General features: G+C 43.5%; 2 protein-coding genes across 2 annotated transcripts; one reads left to right on the forward strand and one right to left on the reverse strand.

The window, feature by feature from the left end:
* The first annotated feature begins 6,118 nt into the window (after positions 1-6,118).
* LOC137274821 (protein SON-like) lies at positions 6,119-7,252 on the forward strand. The gene has a single exon (XM_067808137.1). It carries the CDS (start codon positions 6,119-6,121, stop codon positions 7,250-7,252), a length of 1,134 nt encoding a protein of 377 aa, XP_067664238.1.
* A 5,100-nt stretch (positions 7,253-12,352) lies between these two features.
* Positions 12,353-13,609, reverse strand: LOC137274837 (uncharacterized). The gene has a single exon (XM_067808138.1). The coding sequence runs from the start codon at positions 13,607-13,609 to the stop codon at positions 12,353-12,355; it is 1,257 nt and encodes a 418-aa protein (XP_067664239.1).
* Between the last annotated feature and the right edge of the window lie 7,439 nt (positions 13,610-21,048).

Raw genomic sequence — 21,048 nt, forward strand, 5'->3', positions numbered from 1 at the left:
AAGCTCTCATAGCACTAAGAGACCTTCGAAAATCGAGACCCTGGCCCTTATCACTGCTGTCAGGGTTCCGATGATGCACTCTGCAAACACCTGTGTTAATGTCGCCACGTTAGAACGTTGGGTTTGTATTAAAATCATAGCATTGTTTATGTTTTATGGTAAGTGAGTGAGTGAGCATTCCTTTACGCTGCTTATAGCAATATTACAGTAATATAACGGTGGGAACACCTGCAATGGTATACACACAATGTGCGGCGGGTGGAGAATCGAACCCGGACCTTTGGCGTGACGAGAGAACGCTTTAGCTACGAGGCTAATCCAAGGTCCTATGCATGATGAAAGTGCGTGTGGGTGTGCGTGTGCGTGTGCGTGTGCGTGTGCGTGTGCGTGTGCGTGTGTGCCCTCGCATCTGTGTTTTCGTGCGTGTGCGTGCTAGAGTGCATGCTTGGGTGTGTATGCTTGGGTGTGTAACTGATTTCGTTCCTATATCGGACATGTAACAACACGAACTGGTCTGGCTTCTGTATCGTTCATATAATAAGAGGAACTGATCTGGTTTCTCTGTTAGTAATGTAATGGCATGAACCGATCTGGATTCTGTGTCGGATTTGTAATAACAGGAACTTCATGACCTGTTTCCTACATCGGACATGCAATAACAAGAACTGATCTTGTTCCCTCATCGGACGTGTAATAACAAGAACTGATCTGGTTTCTACATCGGACGTGTAAGAACATGATTTTGTGTTCCATCCCCCAGACCTGTACCACAGACGGGAGGTATCGACTGGTTGACGTAGAGTTGTCACCGGGGTCTTTAATGTAGCTACATGTCATTTCTTAGTTTGTTTTTCCTAAAAATTACAATCTTTCATGTCACTTTGATCTTTAAACTTTTCGGATTGAAATTAAACAAATGTATTATAAAGTATTTGCCTCAAGGTGAAGATCTGTTCTAGTATGAAGCGTTTTGATGTTTTTATATCCGTTGTGTGTATGTTTTATTAACTATCTTTCGTAGATTTGGGAAGTGGGCAGTGGAGAAATTAGAGGCTCTACTCGGTGTGCAATGTCGAGAATTCCTTAATATTTTCAATGGGCGGCAAAAAGATCGTTACTGCTGAAGTAATTCTGTACTGTTCTCAGGGTTGCTGAGTTCAGTATATATCAAGCAAACAGTCTAATGAGAGATATTTGAAAGGGTGCCAGACATTACGATACATAATAACCTCATTGATAGAAGTCGACCCTTCGTCCGGAGAGAACTCATTAAAACCCAACGTGGATCCAACATGTGGGATTAACCCACTGAATCCAGGACCGACTCTAAAACATCAGTGAAGAGTAGTCCTACCCTAACGCCGTGCTGATTGCTATCAGTCAAATGAAAGACATTATGACTTCAGACACTTAACCTCTGAATATGTTTCGGTGAATAAATAACATTACCTCTGTATCTCAAATGATCATTGCATATTTTCTCTGTGAAGTGGTTCAAGTGACTTCAGGAGGATAGCAGGGGAAGGGGGTATGGAGGGGGGTAGCTGATGCTATGATCTTCGTCCTGCTTTCACTATGGCTTCTGAACGTCGCACTGCTTGATAAAGTCTGTCCCGCAGTCTTAACCATATTATTTTCCCTACTGCCAATCCCTCTCTGCACAGTGCAAAAGCCTTAAATGAAGTAAGTCTAGATTTCCTCAGGTTCAGGTTCTGAATCTCTGCATGATCTCCATGGGTCTCCTTTCGGATTTAAATGGGTTAGTTTGTTACTATAAAAAAAAATTATATATACTCAGTGACTACAAGCATTAGTCTATGTTCGATACACCTATGTTTGTATGTTTAGGACCTCGTGTTGGTCACAGTCATGGACGACAGTCCATACTCAGTCACCATGAAACCGTGAAGGTCCCGGTGGGGAATAGGCCTTCAGCAACCCATGCTAGCTATAAAAGGCGACTGTGCTTGTCGTAAGATGCGACCAACGGGGTTGGGTGGTAAGGCTCGCTGACTTGGTTGACACATGTCATCGGTTCCCAGTTGCGCAGATCGATGCTCATGCTGTTGATCACTGGATTGTCTGGTCCAGACTCGAATATTTACAGATCGCCGTCATATAGTTGGAATAGTGCTGAGTGCGGCGTAAAACTTAACGCACTCACCCATTCACTCATTCACCATGACAGATACAGCCGCTAGTATCTTGTGAGGCAGGAAAGATCCTTGAGGGTATGTTCGAAGTATTGATACGATAAGTACTATACTAATTGTATTTACACGAATGAGACACGAAAGAGACGATATATCGATAGCTACATCTTAGTTTTCATATTCCCGAGACACCAACCCCGCCACTGCATAGTGCTTGGCTAGTGGCTAACTTATGTAAATACTATCATGAGATGGTGTACGTATGTAACATATCTGGACATATCTGAACGTGACCATGTAAATTATGTTCCCCTGTGGATTGGGTATGAAACGCTTTCTGGACAAAAAAACAGCCTAAAAGGCAAACTCTGTAAAAGCGAAAATAGTCCATTAATAATTTGATAGCTCCTGAAGCAATGATCGTCTTTGAAAGCGTATCTTAAATCTATTACGTCTTCTTGCATGTTTACAAGCTTATATCCAGTTCTTAAAATTTTGAACATGTGCACTTAAACCCTCCTTTGATGACAGACCACGTGAAGTAGAAGCGTCAGCGGACAGCCATTACTGAGGCCAGTTGGGTAGCAATGGCATTGTTTATTTACATACGCGTGAATGAAGCCATATGCATGGACAATAATGCCAACCAAAATAAGAATTTCTACGTGAAAAGACTAAACACTCTTCACGCTCCTTGTAGGAACAAACATTCCCATATGGTCGCCATCTTGAGGCAGCTTAATGCCGTGCACCAGTAATTGTGACCAACAACTGCAAGAGGTCATGAATGATCACTGCTACCTCTGATTCCATCGAAATGAAGGTTTACCCAATACACGCACCGTCAACTTTAATTGAACAGGTTGTACTAATTTGCCCTTTTGTTTATGCCGACTGAAACTGGCCTCCAGGCCGCATATGCCCGACCTCTGATATAACGCAAACACATCCTGACCTAAACAGAGTTATCTCCCGTTCTAACTGCAGCCAATACGATGGTGATCCTGTCAACAAGTTGCACATTTGTCTGATACGCACGTAGATCATACATGCTTGCTAAAAGAACAGAAAATATCTTAAATGTTGACAATTTACAAGCGTAAAATGAGTGTCATGGCCCCGGGCAGACTCACAGTGATACACATGATTTTCCCACAGAATGTGGGCAGAGTCAACAAGCAATTAATTATCAACCCCCTCGCTGACTTTAGGTATATTGTAATTCAGGATAATTGACGACATTATTATATTTACTCAAAAGTTACCTGGTGTAACAGTTTGAAACACACACACACACACACACACACCATATATAGTGTGCAGAGAGACATAACACTGCACGTTTGTGCGAATGAGTGAGTAAGAGTGGTTTTATACCAGCGTTGGCTTCACGTGTTTTCATTTACAGGGATTAGAACCTGGGACTTCGGACAGGCAAGCGGGTTTCATTATTGTGGTTGTATAGTGGTTTTACCATATGTGTTGAAACTAGTGAACACACGTTGTGTGGAGCAAACCCTGAATGGCTCTGCCCTCGAAGCTCCCAGCAGCTGGACTGACCATGGAATGGACACTGGCTAACAGTGAGCAAGAACACCACTATTAATACTAATGTCAGAAAACGTGGAACTATTCGCCATTTCATATTTGAAACACTTACGTGCACACATCTGAACACTCGCGAAGGCAGTGTGTAGATCTTAAAATCCACACGCAGAAGTACATGCTTATGTGAGACTTGTCTGTGAAGAACCAGAACACATGTATAGTGACTATCTGTGTAGAACCGCTACAAACGTGTAAACACGTGTGGATGTACTTGTGTTGTCCCACTACACACATACAGACTATCTGTGTAGAACCAGTACACACGTGTAGATGTACTTGTATTGTCCAACCACAAATGTGTAGACATATGTATAGAATCTTTGGAATACCCAACAGACTTTGATAATCAGTGAGATCGTCATGACGGAATGTTCTTCAAAACAAATGCATGTCATACGACATTAAAACCTATTTGGTCGATAGGCGTTACACAAAAGGGAGATAACTCACAGCCACTGGTGGCACGCCGGTCGAGCCCAGAAAGGTTATCCTGCATCAAATCCTCATCCGTAGTTTGAAGATACACCTTTTGCCTGTGCTCCCAGAATCACCTGACAGCTGTGATTGGGAGATTTTCTGTTAGATTTTTGAAAATGTTCATCTATATAAAACTGATAATATTTTCCAGCGTTTAGTGGTGTCGTTTTTAACATAATGACTTATGCTGAAAGTGTGCAGATATATATTTTCAAGCAGGTTGCTTTTGGTGTGGAACTGGGGTTGGTGTGTTCGGCTCGTGTTTTCGAAAACGAACTGGCTAACCTAGTGAAAAATTGCGTTTTTATTTCGGCTTTAATGCCACACTGAGCATATATGTGTGTGTAATGACTGTTACCGACCTGGTTATTTTTTAAGACAATATAATTTTACAATGGAAGTCTATAGGAAAACATTTGGTTTTGAGTAATCTCTAGCCCCGTTCTGAAACTGGGCTTATTAAGTCGGTGCATTAGAAGGCGGTAATACCACAGACCACATGTGTTCACGCACGTGTACATCCTGGCACACACACACACACACACACACACACACACACACACACACACACACACACACACACACACACACACACACACACACACACACACACACACACACACACACACACACACACACACACACACACACACACACACACATACACATGTAGACAGAGGTCTCTACCCAGGTTATAGAATACGAAAGTCTATTTCTTGTTAGAAACTCCTACTTTGTGAGAGAGGTGTTACCACATGGAATTTACCTGTATAGTGTATGTAGATTTAATCAGTATCATGCTTACTCTGTCTGTGTGTGTGTGTGCGTACGTGTGTGTGTGTGTGCGTGCGTACGTGCGTGTGTGTGTGTGTGTGTGTGTATGTTGGGAGGGGAGGCTTTCTTTTGAACAGCGGCACAATATGCTGTATTCCATCGCTCTGCTCACTTTACCGAAGCATAAACTACATGCCTGGCATGTAGCTGGTTGTGCACATGGCGAAGGTTTCTGGAAACCCACCGTCTAAGCTGAATCAGTGATTAACGCGTCCTGGGATACGCCTGAACACACACCGCACAGATGTAATTTCTTGCAATTAATTTCCTGCTAATGGGCAAATCCAGACGCTATCTTTAATTAACTGGCTGGTAGGGCTGATTTACAGCTTCTCTAAAAGGAATCGGTGAATTCCATATCTTCCAAATGCAGGTTTCAAGGCAATAACATGGTGTATATAAATCCGATTAAACTACGATTCAAACGCAGAAAGTATCAACACTTTATATCAGCTGCTGATTTTCTGGGAGTAATATTGCCTATGTGTACTGTACTCAAAACTAGCAAGTGAAATATTTGTTATTCTAGGAAGGGCAGCTAACTTATACGAGAAATAATAATGAGCGACATATGGTCGTATCGACTGTTGTATCATTATTGTTCTAGTCCCACATGCATGTGTAATGACACGGGACAACATGAAGATTGTTTGTTTATCTCTTTCCAAAGTGTGCTCTCTCGCCCTGGTGTTTGGAGGAAGTCATGCTGGCTGGTTACTCATGTATGTGAAGATGCGTACTGAAGTTCAGCTAGGGGGTTTGATGCCAGTGTTGGATAATAGATTCTGTGTGAAATAATAAAATTTAGCTAGTGTGAATATACTTACCACTGGAGCATCATCAAGCCGGATTCACGAAGTCTAGATGTGAAGAACCAGCGACTAAATATGAGGAAATAGTGAAACTTTGGATTACGATGTTGTGCAGTGAATCAAATCAATTTAATCCCTGTGTTTAGCCACGGTATAGGGTACTAGGGCAACTCCAAGCCAGGTCTATACACGAGGTTAGATATATGAGTATACTACACTTCAGACACCCACCACATGGCATACTACACGACAGACACCCACCACATGGCATACCGCACGTCAGACATCCACCACATGGCATACTACACGTCAGACACCCACCACATAGCATACTACACGTCAGACACCCACCACATGGCATACTACACGTCAGACACCCACCACATATCATACTACACGACAGACACCCACCACATGGCATACTACACGTCAGACACCCACCACATGGCATACTACACGTCAGACACTCACCACATATCATACTACACGACAGACACCCACCACATGGCATACTACACGTCAGACACCCACCACATGGCATACTACACGACAGACACCCACCACATGGCATACTACACGTCAGACACCCACCACATATCATACTACACGACAGACACCCACCACATGGCATACTACACGTCAGACACCCACCACATGGCATACTACACGTCAGACACTCACCACATATCATACTACACGACAGACACCCACCACATGGCATACTACACGTCAGACACCCACCACATGGCATACTACACGACAGACACCCACCACATGGCATACTACACGTCAGACACCCACCACATATCATACTACACGTCAGACACCCACCACATGGCATACTACACGACAGACACCCACCACATGGCATACTACACGTCAGACACCCACCACATGGCATACTACACGACAGACACCCACCACATGGCATACTACACGTCAGACACCCACCACATGGCATACTACACGACAGACACCCACCACATGGCATACTACACGTCAGACACCCACCACATGGCATACTACACGTCAGACACCCACCACATGGCATACTACACGACAGACACCCACCACATGGCACCCTACACGTCAGACACCCACCACATGGCATACTACACGTCAGACACCCACCACATATCATACTACACGACAGACACCCACCACATGGCATACTACACGTCAGACACCCACCACATGGCATACTACACGTCAGACACTCACCACATGGCACCCTACACGATAGAAACCAACCACATTGCATTCTACACGACAGACGACATTTATAATTTGACAAGATTCACAACGATCAGCTCAAAATTATACCTTTACTTTAAATTGGTTAATCTCATACATGTGTTCAGATCTTGAAAGGTCTAGGTACCAGGAAGGTGTATTCAAAACCCGCCATATTCTGTCTCTTAGGGATCTTGGAATGCCTTGCTGAATAGTATAGGTGTACATTGTTTTAAAACATGTTACTTTGTCTGGCGTTTCAAGATGCATCAGCGTCTACACGTTTGTATACAGGTGAGATACTCGGGCGGAGGCAGACTATTCTGAGGCAAGGTGTTTCTATTATTACCAGCATCCTGGGAGTGTAAGGCAATCATTCACAAACATCCATTACTTATCGCATCACAAACACATTACCTCGTCAGGAAAACACTTACCTCTCTTTGTTTAGTATCAACAATGCGATGGTCAAGGATTTAGAAATATACCCCGTGTGAAGCTGCAGGCACTAGCTTTCAAGAGTGCAGTGTCCATTTCATACTGCGAAGCATCTACTTCATACAATTTCATATGCTCGAACTGTGATAAGTGTAGAATTTCAGTTTGTTTGTGAAACAGTGTGGATTTGTTCATTACATATCATATTGTCTAAGAGTACAGATTTATTCATAATATATCATTTTGTAAAACATAATGCATTTCTTCATTATACTTCATGTAAAATACAATGGATGTGTTCATAATATATCATGTTGTCAAACTGTACGGATTTGTTCATTATAATAATCATGTTGTAAAACTGTACTGACTTGCTCATTATATGTTATGGTGCAGTTTGTTATGAATTGAATGTTTCATTTGTATTTTATATGGTTATTTGAAGTGAACTGGGTATTGAATTGTTACTTGTTTGACTGCATCTGAATAGACCTTGGAACGCTAGCAACACTGTGGTCATTTATCCCGACTAAGGACCATTACTGTGTGGCAGCTCGGTGGGTGTCTGACGTGTAGTATGTCATGTGGTTGGTGTCTGTCGTGCAGTATGCCATGTGATGGATGTCTGACGTGTAGTATGCCATGTGATGGGTGTCTGACGTGTAGTATGCCATGTGGTGGGTGTCTGGTGTCAACATAGACACTTATGAGCACCTGGACGGTAAAAACAGGAAAGATACAAATGATTCTGTCCAGACAAATCTTCGAAGATTTCCCCTGTATGGTCTTGCGAAGGCTAATTCTCGACGTAGCACTCCAGCCAGTGTTGGTCACATGACCAAACACATTAATTCGCTCTTTACAACAACTGCACAACCGTGGATATAACAGCCACCAGACTGCGTGAATAATGAAGCACATCCTGTTGCTGCAGTACTCCCGGGCAAGTCAGACCTCTTGTAACTCAGCGCCTCTGCCATAATGTTTCCAATTTGCCAGGTAGTAAACCTTCTTGTCATGGCTAGTATACAAGCCTCCAGCAGCTCTAGTACCCGTATATACTATGTGCATTGAACAATGTGGCATGTAGTGGGATGTCACGACCGTCCTGAAATGAGTACTGACTGCAAATAGGAATCCAGCTCCCACGACAGCTCTCTATGGCTGGTTTACAGTAAATACGAAGCCGTGTTCACGGGGAGATGGGGTACAAATGTGCCACATCTGATAGCTGGTGTGACACTGACGGAAATTAATGAGGCTGGAAAATTCATAAGTCGTCGGTCTGCAGAGCAATCCACACAGGTAGCTGTTGGTCACATAGGGCCGTAATTGTGGCTGATGGACTCGTGAACCAGGGTCACAACATGTGCTTGCTTGACTGATTCATGGAGTGGATCGAAGCACATTACTTCACCTTTACCTGTCAATATGCAAACATATGTGTACAGATTTGTTATGTAGCAAACTCCTGCTCAACAGAATTTATGGCGTCTTGCCAGCAAGCTGTCCGGGGGGCACGATTTTGCAATACATGGGACCAGACATTCAAATATGGAGGTCATAATTACGTGAGATCTTTTTGAGGATGCACAGTACTGGTTGTGGGCCAGGACAAGGAGTCTTGGATGCCGCTGAGGTGGTATTGACGATACTTAATTAACCTTCTGACCTTGACATAGACATGTGAAACTTCAAATAAAAAATATTAAACACACTCCATAGACACATTTCAGTACCAAACATCTTACTTCAGTACCAAACATCTTACTTCAGTACCAAACATCTTACTTCAGTACCAAACATCTTACTTCAGTACCAAGACGGTCTCACTTCAGTACCAAACATCTTACTTCAGTACCAACACGGTCTCACTTCAGTACCAAACATCTTACTTCAGTACCAAACATCTTACTTCAGTACCAAACATCTTACTTCAGTACCAACACGGTCTCACTTCAGTACCAAACATCTTACTTCAGTACCAACACGGTCTCACTTCAGTGCAAACATCTTACTTCAGTACCAAACATCTTACTTCAGTACCAAACATCTTACTTCAGTACCAAGACGGTCTCACTTCAGTACCAAACATCTTACTTCAGTACCAAACATCTTACTTCAGTACCAAACATCTCACTTCAGTACCAAACATCTTACTTCATTACCAACACGGTCTCACTTCAGTACCAAACATCTTACTTCAGTACCAACACGGTCTCACTTCAGTACCAAACATCTTTCTTCAGTACCAACACGGTCTCACTTCAGTACCAAACATCGTACTTCAGTACCAACACGATCTCACTTCAGTACCAAACATCTTACTTCAGTACCAACACGGTCTCACTTCAGCACCAAACATCTTACTTCAGTACCAACACGATCTCACTTCAGTACCAAACATCTTACTTCAGTACCAAACATCTTACTTCAGTACCAAACATCTTACTTCAGTACCAACACGGTCTCACTTCAGCACCAAACATCTTACTTCAGTACCAACACGGTCTCACTTCAGTACCAGCATCTTACTTCAGTACCAACACGGTCTCACTTCAGTGCAAACATCTTACTTCAGTACCAAACATCTTACTTCAGTACCAAACATCTTACTTCAGTACCAAGACGGTCTCACTTCAGTACCAAACATCTTACTTCAGTACCAAACATCTTACTTCATTACCAACACGATCTTACTTCAGTACCAAACATCTTACTTCAGTACCAACACGGTCTCACTTCAGTACCAAACATCTTACTTCAGCACCAACACGATCTCACTTCAGTACCAAACATCGTACTTCAGTACCAAACATCTTACTTCAGTACCAAACATCTTACTTCAGTACCAACACGGTCTCACTTCAGCACCAAACATCTTACTTCAGTACCAACACGGTCTCACTTCAGTACCAGCATCTTACTTCAGTACCAACACGGTCTCACTTCAGTACCAAACATCTTACTTCAGTACCAACATGGTCTCACTTCAGTACCAAACATCTTACTTCAGTACCAAACATCTTACTTCAGTACCAAGACGGTCTCACTTCAGTACCAAACATCTTACTTCAGTACCATCACGGTCTCACTTCAGTACCAACATCTTACTTCAGTACCAACACGGTCTCACTTCAGTACCAAACATCTTACTTCAGTACCAACACGGTCTCACTTCAGTACCAAACATCTTACTTCAGTACCAACACGGTCTCACTTCAGTACCAAACATCTTACTTCAGTACCAAACATCTTACTTCAGTACCAAGACGGTCTCACTTCAGTACCAACATCTTTCTTCAGTACCAACACGATCTCACTTCATTACCAACACGATCTTACGTCAGCACCAACACGATCTCACTTCATTACCAACACGATCTCACTTCAGCACCAACACGATCTTACGTCAGCACCAACACGATCTCACTTCATTACCAACACGATCTCACTTCAGTGCAAACATTTTTCGTCAGTACCAACACGATCTCACTTTAGTGTCAACATCTTTCTTCAGTACCAACACGATATCACTTCAGCACCAACACGATCTCACTTCAGCACTAACTTCTTACTTCAGTACTAAGACTATCTCCATTCAGCACTAACACAATCTCACTGCATTACCAACATCTTTCTTCAATACCAACACGATTTCACTTCAGTACCAACACGATCCTACTTCAGCGTCAATTGCTCACCTCCCTAATGGCTGACCCTAAAAGCTGCACATTGCTGTCTGTGTGTATTTGTGTATCATGTATTGTATAGCCAAGTGAAGAAGTTTAGGTTCAACGTATTCCTTCGTTTTAATTCTGATCCGGTTACCACATAGACGCTGACCAGGAAATCGTATTTCAGTATCAAGATGATGTCACTTTACAGCTGACACATTTATACTTGTAAGCAACTATTGCTTTGTTAGAAATCTGCAGGAATTCAGCTCTACAAAGAGTTATGAAAGCATATAATTATTGGAAATGACTTAAAAGAGATTTGCGCCAAAGACATTTTACTTTGTGACAGCATATTGTCATGAGAGCTAGCGGTTTCTGAATAAGGCATTGTCGAGTCTCTAGTAAACAAATCTATCTCCCTTGAAAGCCTTCGCTTCACTTCCGCTTCATCTTGTGGCACATTCGTCCCGAGACACGCGACTCATCGGAGCGTCTACTTACAGTTTGTTAAACAAATTACTAATACCTCTGACAATAAATAAAACAGTTCTGTTCAGACAAATCAGTCTGACCTGACACTACACCCACATTTGGAACCTTTGAGTTAGATAAAGTACATTGAGGCTGAACCGTGGGAAACTTCAAATTATGGATTACTATTCACATATGCAACATAATAGCAGAAAAAACATGACATTCTTGCGTGGTGGCGTCTTCATTCTAAGTTTACCCTCCACAAATGTAAACGCTTCAGCTATCCCTGCCGAGAATGGAAGCATCCGTACTTACTTCTTCCAAGACTTCATATACTTGATATACCACTACCTCTACTACCTCTACTACCTCTACTACCTCTACTACCTCTACTACCTCTACTGTTCCACATACAACCATAGATCAGTCACTGCTTCAACCCACTCCTTTCCTCTTCATGGTGGTTGTACTGGTGATTGTGTTTGCATGCACGTTTCCCATTCATGGTACATTTGTTGACATCTTGATGCCTTCTATCAGATGCCTCCGGTGTGCTTCACCCACAACCGACACTGTTTCTGATATGTCCAGTGTGCCCCACCCACCACCGACACTTTCTGATGTCAGCACTGTCCTCCTCCCATCATCGACATTGAATCCAATGTCTCCACTGTGCCCCACCCACCCCGACACTTTCTTGTAGCTCCATGTGTGCCCCACCCACCCCCGACACTGTTTCTTGTAGCTCCTCGTGTGTCTCATCCATCCCGGACACTGTTTCTTGTAGATGCTCGTGTGCTCCATCCATCTTGGACACTGTTTCTTGTAGCTCCTCGTGTGCCCCATTAATCTCGGATTCTGTTTCTTGTAGCTCCTCGTGTGCCCCATGCATCTTGAACACTGTTTCCTGTAGCTCCTCGTGTGCCCCATCCATCTTGGACACTGTTTCTTGTAGCTGTTTGTGTGCCCCATCCATCCCGCAAAACGTTTCTTGTAGCTCCTCGTGTGCCCCATCCATCCCGGACACTATTTCTTGTAGCTCCTCGTGTGCCCCATCCATCCCGGACAATATTTCTTGTAGCTGCTCGTGTGCCCCATCCATCCCGGACAATATTTCTTGTAGCTGCTCGTGTGTCCCATCCATCCCGGACAATGTTTCTTGTAGCACCTCGTGTGCCTCATCCATCCCGGACACTGTTTCTTGTAGTTCCTCGTGTGCCCCATCCATCCCGGACAATGTTTCTTGTAGTTCCTCGTGTGCCCCATCCATCTTGGACACTGTTTCTTGTAGCTCCTCGTGTGCCCCATCCATCTCGGACACTGTTTCTTGTAGTTCCTCGTGTGCCCCATCCATCCCGGACACTGTTTCTTGTAGCTGCTCGTGTGCCCCATCCATCACGGACACTGTTTCTTGTAGCACCTCGTGTGCCTCATCCATCCCGGACACTGTTTCTTGTAGCTGCTCGTGTGTCCCATCCATCCCGGACAATGTTTCTTGTAGTTCCTCGTGTGCCCCATCCATCCCGGACACTGTTTCTTGTAGCTCCTCACGTGCCCCATCCATCCCGGACAATGTTTCTTGTAGTTCCTTGTGTGCCTCATCCATCTCGGACACTGTTTCTTGTAGCACCTCGTGTGCCCCATGCATCCCGCACAGTGTTCCTTGTAGCTGCTCGTGTGCCCCATCCATCCCGGACACTGTTTCTTGTAGCTGCTCGTGTGCCCCATCCATCCCGGACAATGTTTCTTGTAGCTCCTCGTGTGCCCCATTCATCCCGCACAGTGTTCCTTGTAGCTGCTTGTGTGCCTCATCCATCCCGGACACTGTTTCTTGTAGCTCCTCGTGTGCCCCATCCATATTGGACACTGTTTCTTGTAGCTCCTCATGTGCCCCATCCATCTTGGACACTGTTTCTTGTAGTTCCTTGTGTGCCCCACCCACCTCGACACTGTTTCTTGTAGCTGCTTGTGTGTCCAACCCACCCCCGACACTGTTTCTGGTAACTCCTCGTGTGCCCCATCCATCCTGGACAGTTTCTTGTAGCTCCTTGTGTGCCCACCTCTGACTGTAGCGGAAGTTGCAAGAACTACATGCAGTGTCACAAAAGTGTTTATAGAGGAGGATTCGCCACAATCTGATAGCCCCATTCTAGTCCAGATAAAATATTGTTCTCCCCCTTGGTCTGTTTATTATATCAGTGATTTGGGTGAGGGATGAAAACAAGTGGATAGAGTTTATTTGGCTAATGTAACGTCAAACGTCGACCCACACAGGAGGTCCTTGTGACGTCACGTTGCTGGGCAACACATTCACAACAACATAATGAAATACAGGAAATATCCCCATCGGAACTTCTCGCCTCAGTGTCAGGTTATAAAGTTCTTAATGTCATGTATAGCGATAGCAGAAGCATATATGTGGTTAATTCACTCTCTTGAACGTAGAACAACACGGATGAAGGGGAGCAAGAAAATGTTTATGTCATTTCGCAAAATGAAAAATGAGGACAGACCTATAACATGTATCAGTTCCAAACAGCGTGTGCTCCGTGTTTGAAATACATATTCGTTAAACCTCGCCAATGTGGAACATTCGCCGACACAGCTCCCACATGCAGAAGTACTTAGCAGCAAGAGCTGAGATGTTTTACAGTGTGTAGATATCGCTGCATGCGTATTTACTAAACTTAAAGAACGACGCCAGCTTCAGAGCCGACCCGATAGCCACCAGAAACATTTGCTGCCTCTGTCTAGTCATCCGTTAGATGTGGATTGTGCCTGACACTTCCATACTTAGGAACGAATAATGGTATTTACATTTGTTCTGCAATTAGCTTTGGGAGGTGGGAGATAGTTTACAGTTTACATTCATCCCGACTGATTCGGCAATCTGCTGCATGGCGTCATGTCCATTCTAGTGATTCAAACACGACATCAGTGATTATATGGGTGGGTGATGGGTTGGCGAGTGATTATCTGCATGGGTGATGGGTTGGCGAGTGATTATATGGGTGGGTGATGAGTTGGCGAGTGATTATATGGGTGGGTGATGAATTGGTGTGTGATTATCTGAATGGGTGATGGGTTGGTGTGTGATTATATGGGTGGGTAATGAGTTGGCGAGTGATTATATGGGTGGGTGATGAGTTGGTGTGTGATTATATGGGTGGGTGATGGGTTGGTGTGTGATTATATGGGTAGGTGATGAGTTGGTTAGTGATTATATGGGTGGGTGATGAGTTGGTGAGTTGGGTAGACTAGTGGTTGAGGTGTCTTCTCGTCTATGACTCGGGTGCGATTCCGCACATGACCACAATGAAGCCCGTTTCTGGTGTCCTCCGCCGTAGTATTACTGGAATATTGCCAAAAACTAAACCGACTCACTCACTATAAAACCAGCTTAAGTCATTGCTAGTACAAGCAGCCACACATACACACGCATGCACGGTGTCACGTCAACGAAATGTTCTTAAGTACGACGTGAAACCCATCTCACCTGACCCCGCTTGGTATCAACTATATAGTCTTATAGGTTATCCCACAGCTCAGCAATTCAAGTCGGAGTGAGAAATATTATATTTGTTACACAGCCAGGTCTCTCACATCAAATACATAAATTAATGTTCTTTGAGGAAGTCGACTACACACAGTGGGCCGTCTACAGTAGGAGCGCGGTCATCTCTGTAGTGATGAAGTCAGACATGGTCGGGGGATCGAGGCACTGACCACTACAGCCAGCGCTGATACGGGAGAGCGGCAGCACCCTCACTGAATAGACACGTAGATGATTTGACGCGTACGTACTCTACAGGCGCCGACGCCGCCGCTCAGATGCCCGATACTGCTGCTAGTAGACTTCAAAGGTATTTACTTTTCCATGTTGTTTGGAGATATGAACAGCTTGATGTGCGTTTTTCAAGCGTATTTGTTTTTATTGACTACTTCAAACAAACAATGTCCCTCCAGTAACGGAGAAGTAGGGTTTCAAATACATGCAGTCTTCACCTAATAACGCGATCAAAAATCATTTGAAAGTATAAAGGAAATAATATTTCTGAAAATGTCCTCCTTGTGTATTGTTATTAATGCATATTCGTAAATCGGTCAACAACGAAGTCAGTGTTCTCTCTGACGATTGTGGAGAAGCACCTAGAGCATATTACACGCACATGTATCTGACATCGTCTTACAACCAGCCGAGTGCTGCACAAACAGGTGGTCGGCAGCATGGCAATTGTCCTAGATACAGCGGTTTACTCTGCCCGTAAAGAATAACTGTTATTTTAAAGCGTCAAATATATATTGCATATCTTTGTGAAATCAGTGCAGCACTGGTTGTTGACGGTGTCTTGCCGTTTATACATGTGAGTATGTGGGTTGACTGGGGATGAACCGACTAGCGCTTCAAGAACTATACTGTTCAAACTCTGCCACAGGCAGACATCGTTGAGACTACGATTCCATGTAATAAGATATCTTATCAGACAAACCAAGGCCTCCGTAAGGTTTAGCATGAGCCTGTTGAGCATGCAGGAAGATAATACAGCCAGACTGATGCTGCATGTCGTGGTTATCTAGCTCCTTACACTTCACAGTCGCAGTGGGCAAACTTCCGCACTTGGAGAGTTCTGCACGTCTCGTTCACACAATCGTCAACACCTACTAATCTCCATTTGCGAAACACATACTTATGAGGTCAAGACATTTTTCTGGATTATGGAAAATGTTTTGCGGGAAATAGCAGATATGGACATGCAATGTGTTTTCGGTATTCCTCTACACATCATATTTGTTTACACAATTCAGAAAGTGGTCAAATGTAACATGTCATATTTGGGATTACTTATCTTAGTAAAAGTACAAATTCTCGTACTTTTTTGGTCGAGTCCCACGCGGGATTCGAACCCGCAGTCAGGCACCTAATCGCCAGCACACATCATCTTTGCACGTAGTTAACCTCACTAACAGTTGTTCCTCTTGCAGGGGCTACAGGTGAATGATGAAGAGTAAGTGTCTGAATTCTAGGCAAGAGCATACACTCTAACACTTTCACTAAGATGCATCTTACAAGAAACGTATCTCTTCACATAAGTACACCTTCCTTGGGCCCCTTAGTGTTGGAATTCAATACAGGAGCATACACTCTAAAACTTTCACTGTGATGCATCTTACAAGAAACATATATCTTCACTAATGTGCATCTTCTTAGATAACTGGTTCCGAGGAAGTGCTTAACTGCCAGTTACACTGTCAATATAATGTACACTTACACGATAAGGTAAACATTTCATACAGGCGTAAAATTAATTTGAGCTATGTACATTTCATGTAGTTTTGCAGGCGTTTGTGAGGATGCTTGGGTCTGAGGCGACTTGCTACAGCACGCTCTGCACATCCCTGCTTTATTGCCAAACAGTGACATCTGTGTGGTATTGGGAGGTGAAAAATAGGACTGTTAAATAAACAATGTTACTTCATTCATCGTCACAGACGATGTTAACGGTCTGTTAACGGTCTGTTAACGGTCTGTTAACGTAAAACATGCTCCTTGTCCCTTAACTCCTAGGTGTTCAGAGGTCAGGCATTGTTATAACATAAACAACATTAGGCTTGTGTTTAACATACATATATAGGATATAGGTTTCACTCTGTTCACAAATCATACACAGGATTGGCAGGTGTATCAGTGATTCCAACACTTGTACCGTGTGTTGTTGTTCTGATAATAATAGAATGGTATAGACTGGTCTGTACTAGACAATAATAACAATTACAGTTGGACGTTGCCAACAGAATTCTCTTCCCAAAGTACTTCGATCTCCACATCCTATGAGCTTGCCATGTGCTTACCACTTAAAATATAAAAGTATGTAATCTGAAGGCATTTAAAGTGGCACTACATACGTGATTTCGCAGTTACCTATAAATTAATTCACGTAATCAGTATCAATTTTCTGCGTTTGATTTCATCGTCCAATGACATGCTTTCCTCAAGTCTCTTCTCAGATGAAAACTTTTTACATTAGTTGGACAGATGTTGCGGTATTAGTGTGTGAACTTCGACATGTGCCGTACCTCTCCGACTCAGGGCTTATCCACAGTTGTCTAACGCTATTCTAGATAATGTGGTACCCGTGAAGATCCCGGCTAGAACTGGTCTGAGACAACCTGTCCTTGTCGTAGGAAGCGACTCGGGTGGTCAGGCGCACTGACTTGCTTGACACATGTCACCGTATCCAGATTGTGTACATCGATGATCATATGATGTTTGTCACTGGCTTGTCTGGTTCAGGTTCTATTGTTTATGGATCACCGCCATATAGTAGGGATATTGGGAGTGCAGCACTATTAAACAACAAATAACAAACACAGACAGCATGCGAAATAATCACCTTCCCGCTTACCCTGGCGAGTAAAAAATCAGCCGGGCTAGTAAATCTCTACAGTCATTGGTCCCACTGGCTGTGAATTTTCATGGGGTCAGTTTGTGAATGTCACTCTCTTCGACTTGTTTAGTTATAATAAATCTTTCATCTTGCAAGATTATGACCTGATGAAATTTTTCACCATATCAGCAGCCTTATGATGAATTATTGATGTCTACATTCAAATTTCGAGCAAATGAATTATTCTTTCGGATAGTAACTTTCAGGCAAAGTTAGCCGGAATGGCTAGCAAAATTCGGAAACTGTTTTGCGCACCGAATACGGATAATGTGACTATGAACCTGTGATTAAAAGTTCATCTTGTCCTTGAAATTAACACATGTAAGTGGGATGTGCAACAGTGTTGTACCCCGCTGTTGAAATGTCTGTTTACGAAGAGCAGCACTGTATGACGACCCAATACCGTTTGCGAGTGAATGTTTGGTCCCCATTTACCCGGGGTGTATAGTTTTGAGCTCCGCTCGTCCGTCTGAATTCAAGGAGGGATCATTTTGATGATGTATGAGGATATAATTCTTTTCATCGGTTGGAGGCAACGCACAGATACCTTTCTAAAACACAATAGGGGGCCTTGAGCACGTAATATTTAAATAAAGTATATCTGGCTATTGACTGTTTAAAAGGGGTTATGGAAACGAATGTGAAAAGACATTAGGAATCACTGAAAAAAAACCCATGAACACGTATCAGGGCTCCCTTTCATCATGTTTTATTTTTTTACCATGAGTTTTTTTCTGTAAAATGTGTTCATTTCATAGACATAGAGTTGTTAGTCTAATGCTTCTCCAGCTGTGAGACTTAGGTCTAACTGCAGCGTCACACTATCGCTCATTGGTTGCAGCATTGGGACTCGGGGATTATTTCCCAAGCCTTTCATTTCCAAAGTTTTTCTTGTTGAATTATTTAGTGACACGCCCCCACCATCAAATTAGCAGACAGCCGGCTGATTCCCTGTTAAGGGATGATGACATCGCATTTCCTGTGAGAACTAATAACAATGTGGCGGGAATATTGATTACTGTGTTATTCTAGGCATCATTCATATACACGTGGGTTTTACCAAAGGGGCAAACATCAGAAAGGAAAATATAATACGAATTAATTTTCAACTTTTTGAAATGTTTACATAATTATAAGCTTAGCTGTGGAAATTAATGGTGAGTCTCTTTTGCGAAATGGGCAGGCTTCGAAGTTTCCAGTCACTCCTCTTCTGTTGTAAAGTGTCAGTGTCTAGACAGCTCATGTGAAGGCTCGTCCAACCCCCAGTTTCCAGGATCTCAAGTACCATTGACCACATGTCGACTCAGTATAGTAGCAGACTACCTGCTTTACTCCCATCTGCCATGTGTCCACCCAGTAAAGCAGCAGACTGTCTGCTTTTACTCCTATTATCCACATGTCCACCCAGTACAGAAGCAGACTCTCGGCTTTAGTCCCACCTGCCAAGTGTCCACCCAGTATAGCTGCAGACTCTGGACTTCTCTCCCATCTGCCCATTCATTATAGCAGTAAAGTATCTGTTTCACTCCCATCTGCCACATGTCCACCCAGTAAATCAGTAAAGTATCTGTTTCACTCCCATCTGCCACATGTCTACCCAGTATAGCAGTAAAGTTAAGTATCTGTTTCACTCCCATCTGCCACATGTCCACCCACTATAGCAGCGCAAACTATCTGCGTTATTCTCATCTGCCACGTTTCCAAGTAGTAAAGCAGCAAACTATTTCCCCATCTGCCATCTGCCAATCCAAAATAGCAACTGACTGTCCGCTTTATTCCTACCTGCCACGTGTCCACGAAGTGGAGCAACATACTATCAGATTTATTCCCATTTGCCACATCTGCGACCAGTAGAGCTGCAGACTATCTGCTTTACCCCTATCTGCTACGTGCCCACCCAGTATAACAGCAGACTATCTGCTTTACCCCTATCTGCCACGTGCCCACCCAGTATAACAGCAGACTATCTGCTTTACCCCTATCTGCCACGTGCCCACCCAGTATAACAGCAGACTATCTGCTTTACCCCTATCTGCCACGTGCCCACCCAGTATAACAGCAGACTATCTGCTTTACCCCTATCTGCCACGTGCCCACCCAGTATAACAGCAGACTATCTGCTTTACCCCTATCTGCCACGTGCCCACCCAGTATAACAGCAGACTATCTGCTTTACCCCTATCTGCCACGTGCCCACCCAGTATAACAGCAGACTATCTGCTTTACCCCTATCTGCCACGTGCCCACCCAGTATAACAGCAGACTATCTGCTTTACCCCTATCTGCCACGTGCCCACCCAGTATAACAGCAGACTATCTGCTTTACTCTCATCTGCCACGTGCCCACCCAGTATAACAGCAGACTATCTGCTTTACCCCTATCTGCCACGTGCCCACCCAGTATAACAGCAGACTATCTGCTTTACTCTCATCTGCCACGTGTCCATCCAGTATAGCAGTAACGTATCTGATTCCAAAGTAAGGTGACAGAGTGTGTATCAAATTTTACAGTTTGTGTAGATGTAGACTTGGGTTAAGTGTTTAGATGGCAGGATGTGTATCTGATTGTACAGTCAGTGTAGATGTAGACTTGGGTTAAGTGTTTAGATGGCAGGATGTGTATCTGATTGTACAGTCAGTGTAGATGTAGACTTGGGTAATGTATGTAGATGACAGGGTGTGTATGTGTGTGTGTGTACATATAGAAAGAGAGAGAGAGAGAGAGAGAGAGAGAGAGAGAGAGAGAGCAGTCGACCACACTTCTTTTTTGTGAACATATACACACAACTTTATAAAGTATTGTAACATTGTAAAACACCCCAGAGTGTCAGAAATTTCGTTTTGAAACTGAGAAGTTTGAATATTTTTCTCCCACAAAACATGATGTATTTCC

Source organism: Haliotis asinina, chromosome 1 (genome assembly GCF_037392515.1).
Source record: "Haliotis asinina isolate JCU_RB_2024 chromosome 1, JCU_Hal_asi_v2, whole genome shotgun sequence".
Taxonomy (NCBI): Eukaryota; Metazoa; Mollusca; class Gastropoda; order Lepetellida; family Haliotidae; genus Haliotis; species Haliotis asinina.

Bases quoted from the DNA above. Each gene is read 5' to 3' on its own strand.
- LOC137274821 (XM_067808137.1), top strand. From the start codon at position 6,119: ATGGCATACTACACGACAGACACCCACCACATGGCATACCGCACGTCA.
- LOC137274837 (XM_067808138.1), bottom strand. From the start codon at position 13,609: ATGGATGGGGCACATGAGGAGCTACAAGAAACAGTGTCCAATATGGAT.